This window comes from Lactuca virosa, chromosome 1, assembly GCF_052849685.1.
Source record: "Lactuca virosa cultivar CGN04683 chromosome 1, Lactuca_virosa_CGN04683_v6, whole genome shotgun sequence".
Classification (NCBI taxonomy): Eukaryota; Viridiplantae; Streptophyta; class Magnoliopsida; order Asterales; family Asteraceae; genus Lactuca; species Lactuca virosa.
In genome coordinates this window covers 69,633,370-69,642,072 of record NC_136426.1, presented here as the reverse complement: position 1 = coordinate 69,642,072, position 8,703 = coordinate 69,633,370, and the positions used below count along the sequence as shown (strand labels likewise).

General features: G+C 35.6%; 2 protein-coding genes across 2 annotated transcripts; one reads left to right on the top strand and one right to left on the bottom strand.

Annotated features, from left to right (window-relative positions):
* The first annotated feature begins 3,332 nt into the window (after positions 1–3,332).
* Positions 3,333–6,763, top strand: LOC145144935 (WD-40 repeat-containing protein MSI4-like). Its single transcript, XM_079074900.1, has 15 exons — positions 3,333–3,532; positions 3,895–3,958; positions 4,116–4,202; positions 4,280–4,342; positions 4,437–4,502; positions 4,603–4,677; positions 4,820–4,895; positions 5,032–5,200; positions 5,289–5,370; positions 5,567–5,640; positions 5,822–5,933; positions 6,031–6,105; positions 6,189–6,247; positions 6,329–6,428; positions 6,516–6,763. The coding sequence occupies exons 1-15, from the start codon at positions 3,396–3,398 to the stop codon at positions 6,642–6,644; spliced, it is 1,368 nt and encodes a 455-aa protein (XP_078931026.1). The 5' UTR covers positions 3,333–3,395; the 3' UTR covers positions 6,645–6,763.
* Positions 6,733–8,464, bottom strand: LOC145144918 (cytochrome P450 Tp4149-like). Its single transcript, XM_079074899.1, has 2 exons — positions 7,552–8,464; positions 6,733–7,470 (listed from the first exon to the last, which is right to left on the bottom strand). The coding sequence occupies exons 1-2, from the start codon at positions 8,437–8,439 to the stop codon at positions 6,856–6,858; spliced, it is 1,503 nt and encodes a 500-aa protein (XP_078931025.1). The 5' UTR covers positions 8,440–8,464; the 3' UTR covers positions 6,733–6,855.
* Between the last annotated feature and the right edge of the window lie 239 nt (positions 8,465–8,703).

The window sequence follows — 8,703 nt, the reverse complement described above, 5'->3', positions numbered from 1 at the left end:
ACTATGGTATGCCCTTTGCTTGATGATAAAAAGTTGGCTCAGTGATGATAGTTCCCACATTAAAAACATATGAATCATGTGAAACCATATTACAACTTGCATATTCTTGACAATTGAGATCGGAACTAATAGCAGCATTGCACACATAATCATGAAGATGAACAAGAGGAATATGGACTCTAGAAGACCTTCTGAGCTGTATGGGAGGTTCGGGGGTATTTTGGGAATTTGATGTAGATGAAGAATTTTAAGGTTGAATGGGAACAAAATTGTGAATAGAATCATTTGAAACATGATTCTTTGGTTGCATACTGAGAATGTAGGAAGTTGTTGGGCTAAATGACTCAACAGATTTGAGAGCATGTAATGGAAATATATGTTCAAAAAAATTGATATCTCGAGAGACATGTATCTTGTGAGTGACGATATTTAAAACTTTGTATGCCTTTTGACCAAAAGGGTAGCCAAGGAATACGCAAGGGTGAGCTTTAGGCATAAATTTGTCTCTACCAATTGGAGTTGAAGAAACAAAACACAAGCATCCAAAGGCTTTTAACATATGCAGATCGGGTTTAGTGCCATATAGACCTTCGAATGGTGTTCGGTTTTGCAGGAGTTTGGAAGAGGTTCTATTAATGATATGAACATCAGTTTTGACACATTCTCCCCAGTATGAAACTCCTACTCCTGATTGAAAGAATAAAGCTCTATCGACCTCTAAAATGTGTCTATGCTTCTTCTCAACAAGCCCATTTTGTTGAGGTGTATGTGGTGTTGATTTCTGATGAATGATCCCTTGTTACTTGAAATAAACAACCCCATCATGGTTTGATCCAAGTTCTTTGGCATTATCACTTCTGATACATTTGATGATTTTGTGAAATTAGGTTTTGGCAAGATTGACAAATGCTTGGATTACAGAGAAGGCATAACTCTTGTTTGTCAACAAATGAATCCAAGTGTATCGGGTATAGTCATCAACAATAGTAATGAAGTATTTGTAACCATCATATGTGTTATGTTTATGAGGACCCCATACATCAATATGTATAAGATCAAAAGAAGCCTTGGAATTTGAAAGGCTATGTGGAAAGGACAATCTTGTTAGTTTTGCTTGAGCACAAGTTAGACAAGATGTAATAGCATCATTAGCATACTTCATAGGTAAATGTAAGAAAAGCTATGTCCCAAACGTTTATGCCACAACATAACATTTGAATCAGGAGAATTATGAGTTACATGTGAAACTGGAGACAAAGGAGAATTGAATACAGAAGTGAAAACAGAAAAACTGTAAGAAAGATTTTGTTTAAGAACATGATACTCAAACACATAAAGATCATTTATCCTTTTTCCAATGACACCAAGAGCTAATCTATTCTTCAATGAGGGGTCCTGCATGAGACATGTCTCATCAGTAAACAAAATAAATGTTTTTAACTGTGATGTAAGCTTGAAGATTGACACAAGATTATATTTAAAGGATGGAACATACAATACATTTTTGAGAATGATTGGTGCATGAATTTGAACATCACCATAGTATGTAATGAACAAAGAATGGCCATTAGGAAGCTCAATCGAATGTGGCCGTGTGAAAGGAATTAAAGATAGGAAAAGTTCAGAATTATAACACATATGGTCAGTAGCACCTGTGTCTATGATGAATGAAAGATGTGGTGTAAGAAATGCAGATGACTTGGACACATTAGCTACAAAGTGAGCATAAGAAAAATCATTACCATCAGGTGTCATTGCTTCTTGAAGAATAGAATAATTTGCTTGACTGGATGATGACATATCGTGTTGTGAGAGTAACTGCAAAAGTTGATTGTACTGTTCTTGAGAAATTGCAGAAGAAGTATCAGAAGTTGCAATTTGAACGATAGACTTTGGATCATCTTTCTTTGTCTTCGTGAACTTGAAATTGGATGGAAAACCAATAAGTCGATAGCACTGAGATTTGGAATGCCCTGTCTTCTTACAATGAGTGCAAACTAACGATTTCTTTGAGAAAGTAGAAGAAGAATCATGTGAAACATTCATTACAATTGTCTCATGATTGATGTTAGTAGGGATAGTGATTTCTCGCTGTCGTTCTTCTTGAACAATCATAGAATAAACAGTTGAAATAGTCGGCAAAGGCTTCATCATTAGGATTTGACCACGAAGAACTTTATAAGTATCATTCAATCCCATGAGTAATTGAATCAATCGTTGTTCATCAAGGTATTTAGCAATACCTGTAGCAGCAGCGCATGTACATGCAAGAATGTTTTGAACAAGACGAAGTTCATCCTAAATTTTACTCAATTTGGTGAAGTAGGTTGAAAATTCGTCATATCCTTGAGATAAAGAGTAAAGTTGTTGTTGAATTTGATAGATTTGAGCGCCATCTGCTTGTTCATATCGGTGATTAAGTTCTGTCCAGATGTCGTAAGCAGTTGGGAGAAAGATAAGACTATCAGCAATGTTACGATGTAATGAATTGAGTATCCAACTGATAACCATGGAGTTTACTCTGGACCAATTTGCGAATAATGGAGAATTATCAGGAGGCTGCAATGTAGTGCCATCAACAAATGTAATTTTGTTTTTGGCAGATAAGGCAATCGTCATGGAACGTTTCCAGGAAAAAAATCCAACACCAGTGAAAACATTAGAAACAAGAGCAGTACTTGGATTATCTGAAGATACAAGATATAATGGATTCGAAATATCAATAACATTAGATTGAGAGGAGGAATTAACAAATCGAGACATTGCTTTTGAAATTGAATTGGAGTAAATCGATGATGAAGAAAGAAAAACAAACTGAATCAATGAAATTGAAGAATAACAGAGTGAATGCGGAAGATCGGACCACCAAACTGATACCATGTTAGAACTGAGATTGAAGAGAGGAATTTGAGAAAGAAACCCTTCGATATTCTTCATTCTCATTACTGAAAAAACTGAATCAATACAGTATATAAGTTCTAATATGTACAATCTATCAAACTAACTGAACAAATAATTGAAATTACATAAATGCCCTTCTTCTAACCGACTGTAAAACTACTATAAAACTAATTCTAACTAATCAATTAGTTAACAGAAACTTATGCAATCACCTAGAATGGGATGATAATTTATGTGACCACTTATGACTAAGGGAACAAAATTTAGAAATATATTATTTTTTGGACCAAAATCGAAAAATGCTGAACTCAAGGACCAAAAATATAGTTTACGCAACATCTAAACCAAAATCATATGTGTTGAATTGATGATGGACTAAATTTATAATTTCCTCAACCGGGCAAAAAGCACTACTAGAGAAGTGTAGCTGCAGCTTGCAGTTGCAGAAATTAGACATCCCCAAGAGGCGGGAAAACAAAAAAGCCAGAACAGAGATGAAGGAGAGTGCCGGCAAAGTCGGAGGAGGGCTGCCGTCGGTCGACGCACGCTACTCACAGTGGAAGTATCTCGTCCCCATTCTCTACGACTGGCTTGCCAACCACAACCTTCTTTGGCCGTCTCTTTCTTGCCGGTATGTACTCTCACTATCTAGGGTTCGACTACTCATTGTTCTTATGATTTACCTTCCGCGCTACTATTTCGTATCCGATTTCATACCTAGAAGCTACATTCTTCAAAATAAAGCTGAGGAATGCTAATTTTCATGTTTGTTTATGATATGAGAAAGGGGGAGTTAGCTAACATATATTTTTATTTTTTTCACATTTTTTATATAAGTTTATACTCCATGCTAACTCATACCTAGAATGGAAGGATCAACCGGTAACCACCAAGCTAGTGAATGTATAACTCTTAGGTCATCGACTCATCGGCTCATTGCAATTTATTGATGTGAGTATGCTTGGTGCATTGTTAATTTTGCCTTCTTAATAGATGGGGGCCACAGATAGAGCAAGCTACATACAAGAATCGCCAACGACTGTACCTCTCAGAACAGGTAACATGATGTTCTTCACCTCAAATTGAATGAAATGCCTTTTATCTTCTCATGTCTGAATTTCTTATCAAAGATTGTGTGCTTTCTTGCCATTTTTTGGATGCAAAATGTGAATATTTCCTAGTTGTCTTTTTTAACTCTAACCTTCTTCTTACAGACAGATGGCAGTGTTCCAAACACACTTGTGATAGCAAATTGTGAAATTGTCAAACCTAGAGTAGCAGCAGCAGAACACATATCACAGGTGAGTCCAATACGAATTTCAAACTTGTTGCCTCTGATTCCACTTGATTACTCTTTTTATGAATTTTATTTCTGCAGTTCAATGAAGAAGCACGATCACCCTATGTTAAGAAATTTAAAACCATCATACATCCTGGAGAGGTATTTCTTTGTTCAAACATGCTACTCATTCATGTATATCTCTTAAAGATGTAACTTTTATGTTTCTTTGACATTTGTTATTTCTGTGCATCAGGTCAATCGCATCAGGGAGCTTCCTCAGAACATGAATATAGTAGCCACACACACAGACAGTCCTGATGTATGCACTCAACTTACACACTCCACTCTTTCCATATTTAGCTTGTTTTTCCTATTTCTCTTAAATTATTTTTTCCCTTTGCTTTCTTTTTATAAACCAGGTCCTTATCTGGGATGTTGAAGCTCAGCCTAATCGCCATGCTGTTTTGGGAGCTACAGAGTCTCGTCCTGATTTGGTGGGTCCCTTTGATAAGAGCCATAGCATAGATATCTTCTGCATATTCTTCATTTCTTTCTTGTTTTTGCCTTTACCTCATTTTGTCCTGTTTATATGCTTCTTTATCAATTTGATGCTGATTTATATTATTCACCTTGCAGATTTTGACGGGTCATCAAGAAAATGCAGAATTTGCTCTTGACATGTGCCGAAGTGCACCCTTTGTACTTTCTGGAGGTGATACATATGAAAAGACACTTTCTTGATCTACTATGTGAAACATGGCTAATTTAATGGTTTTTGATACTGATTGATGTACAAGAAGTCAAGAATGAGAGATTTTTAATGAATGTAATTTTTGTTGTGTTGACAGGTAAGGATAAGTCAGTTGTGTTGTGGAGTATTCATGATCATATTTCTACTTTGGCAACAAAGAGTGGTGGGACCAATGATAAACCTAGTGAGAGCCCTGTTATTCAAGCAAGAGGTGTGTTTCAAGGGCATGAGGACACTGTTGAAGATGTACAATTCTGCCCCTCTAGGTATATGAAACAAAATTCCCTTTATTCAATAGCAATGATAGATTTAATTAGCTAACTGGAAGTTTTCTTTTTTTAAACTTTGGTGAAGTGAACAAGAGTTCTGTAGTGTTGGCGATGATTCTTGTCTTATACTATGGGATGCAAGAACAGGTTCTTCTCCAGTTGTAAAGGTAACTTTTACTTCTTATAACAACACTGTACTTTTAATCTTTTATTGATTAAGACAATGTACTTTAATTTTACCCAACTGTAGCATTGTATATCGTTAAATAAATTGCATATCCACATATTTTCATATCGTTTAAAATATATGTCAAAGATTATCTATTTAGTCTTTTTTTTTTTTTTTATATGTTTGTTTTTCAGGTTGAGAAAGCACACAATGCTGATCTTCACTGTGTTGATTGGAACCCCATTGATGAAAACCTTATACTCACAGGGTAATTACCAAATATTAGATGCAAACTTGTCAAATAAAACCATCTTTTAGTTCTACAATTGAGCTTCAAGATTTCAAAAAATTTGTACTTTCAGTCTCCTTTTCATCATTGGCTGTCTATTTTTCTTCATTAACCCATGGAACTAGATTTATAAGCTAAATAATAAATGATTCTTTTTCAGGTCTGCTGATAACACTATTCGGTTGTTTGATCGAAGAAATCTGACTAATAATGGGGTTGGATCACCCATCCACATATTCCAAAATCACACTGCTGCCGTTCTTTGTGTACAGGTAGGTATAAATTATAATAACTCAACATTTACATGCATTTTTATGTTTCCTTTATCCGAATAATTAATTAATTAATTAATTTTTTTACAAATTTCAGTGGTCCCCGGACAAATCATCCGTGTTTGGCAGTTCAGCAGAAGATGGAGTGTTGAACATCTGGGATCATAATAAGGTGAAAAGCAATCTTTTTTACTTTTGACAAATCTGCCCTCATTAGAAACATAGCCTAATTAAACATGTTTGTTCTTGAGCCAGATTGGCGAACGTTCTGGTGAAGCCTCAAAAGGTTTATTATTCCGCCATTCTGGGCACAGGTACACAATTCTCCGATATTTTTTAAACTAGTATCATTTATCCATAAATACTCAATGGCATTTGTGTAAATAATATTCTAGGGACAAAGTGGTTGATTTTCACTGGAACGCTCATGATCCATGGACAATCGTTAGCGTATCTGATGATGATGAAACTACTGGCGGTGGTGGAACCCTACAGGTTTCCCTCTTTTTTTGCATAATCGATCGACTCCATCTTTTACTTACTACTAATTAATAATTATGCTCGTATCGACAATCTGTGCAGATATGGCGGATGATTGATTTAATCTATCGTCCTCAGCAGGAGGTGATCACGGAGTTGGATAAATTCCGATCTCACATTCTCACTTGCTCTTCACAGTCACACCAGGATTTGACTAATCAGAACTCGTAAGATCAAAGACGTGTATGAATGATTTATTATGAACCCTTGGATTATTTATATATTCAGGCATCAGACTTTGTTTTAACTTTTGTTAGTGTTTATGGTAAGAAGAGGTGCATTTTTTATTATATATTTCATTATTTGCTTGCATCAAGTTGCAATGGACAAACTACACAGTGAAAAGCATATAGATAGATAGATAATTAGGTGTCTTTGTGATTTAATTGGTAGCACGAGTTGCCATAACCTTTAGACAGGATTTCATATGGAGGACTATACCAAATTCCTCACTCATATCCAAATCCTCTTTTTTCACTCCATCTGGCAACGTCAAATCAAACTTGTATACCAGATTTGCTAACGCAAGCTCCATGATAACCACACCAAATTGAATACCAGGACATTTCCTCCTCCCACCACCAAATGGAAGCCACTCAAAGTTAACACCATTATAATCAATCAAACTCTTCAAAAACCTCTCTGGCATAAAATCCTCTGATTCTTGTTTCCATATATCAGGGTCTCTTCCTATTGCCCAAGCATTGATGATCACTTGTGTCCCTTTTGGAACGTCATACCCTTTGAGTTTCACATCTTGTGTTGATATTCGTGGAACCAGAAGTGGAACTGGAGGATGTAACCTCAAGGATTCTTTTATAACAGCTTTAAGATACTCCATCTTCTCCAAATCCTCCTCTACAATCATGGATCTTCCTTTTGCTATTTCTGTCGCTTCTTTCTGCAACTTTTTCATCACTCTTGGGTGTTTTATAAGCTCAGCGATTGTCCACTGTAAACTTGTGTATGTCGTATCAGTCCCCGCAAGAAACATATTCTACAACACACACACAAAACCTTCAATTTTATTAGTGTTACAAGAAAGTAATTAATCAACAAAGAGGGAAAAACAATATACCAATATAACAGCTTTAAGGGTATCTCTATGGAAATTAAAGTCGATTGTGTTGTCTCTTTGAACATCAAGTAAGATGTCAACTAAGTCCTGAACTTCATTTGCAGACTTCTTATTATTTAAATGCTCTTCAATGATATCTTCAATAAACTCATCAAATTCTTGAGCAACTTTTTTAGCCTTTCCCTCTAAACCACTAACTCGATCTACCCATTTCAACCATGGAATATAACTCCCAACACTAAAAACAGTAAACATATGTAGTAATCGACACAATATGTCTGTGAGCTTTGACCCATCATACGCCCTTCCAACAGCCACCCTACAAATTATGTTATTGGTAAGTGAAATAAGCAATGAACCAATATCGACCAAAGAACCATGACTATCTTCTAGCATACTAATCATACGACTTATTTCTTTTTCTCTCACTTGTTGGAATGATCTAACTCGTGTGCTACTTAGAAGATGGACTACTACAGTGCTTTTCAACTGCCTCCAGTATTCCCCATAAGGAGCAAAGGCTACGTCTTTACATCCGTACAACAGTATGTTGGGTATAGTTAAACTCGGCCGACTTGAAAATGATAGATCATGGGTTTTCAAGATCTCTCCAGCTACTTCAGCAGAAGAAGCTACAAGCATGGGTGTGCTGCCAAAGTGAAGGAGCATGATTGGACCATGTTTTTGGGCCAAGAGTTGAAGAGATTGGTTTGGGCTTGATCCTAATTGATGGAAGTTGCCAATGATTGGAAGTTTTCGTGGAGATGGTGGGAAGTTTTTTTTGTCATTTGAATGAAATGAAATCCATTTGATACGAAGAACGTTTATCAAAATGATGAGTAAAACCAAAGAAATGTGAGAAATCTGTAAGGATGAAAAACTGGCCATGATGGGAGTTACGAAGTTTCAAGAATTTGTGAAAAGACACTAGATTTATACATTTTTAAAACACTCCAAATATGGAAAGCTGGATCTCAATAATGACCATCTTTACTTATTCTAATTTAAAATCTAGTTATTTATTAACCTACAAGCTAAAGAGATGTGAAAGGGGGGTTATTTAAATAATTGTTGAAGAAAATATTTAGATTGAAACAACTAAGATATAACTTGTTTGAGTTTTTTTATTATTATTATTATTTTATTATTAAT

Excerpts from the sequence above, each read along its gene's own strand:
- LOC145144935 (XM_079074900.1), top strand. The coding sequence starts at position 3,396 with ATGAAGGAGAGTGCCGGCAAAGTCGGAGGAGGGCTGCCGTCGGTCGAC. Across the intron at positions 4,203-4,279 it reads CAGCAGAACACATATCACAG|TTCAATGAAGAAGCACGATC; the intron begins GTGAGTCCAATA and ends TTATTTCTGCAG. Across the intron at positions 4,678-4,819 it reads CAGAGTCTCGTCCTGATTTG|ATTTTGACGGGTCATCAAGA; the intron begins GTGGGTCCCTTT and ends TTCACCTTGCAG.
- LOC145144918 (XM_079074899.1), bottom strand. The coding sequence starts at position 8,439 with ATGGCCAGTTTTTCATCCTTACAGATTTCTCACATTTCTTTGGTTTTA. Across the intron at positions 7,471-7,551 it reads CCCTTAAAGCTGTTATATTG|AATATGTTTCTTGCGGGGAC; the intron begins GTATATTGTTTT and ends TGTGTGTTGTAG.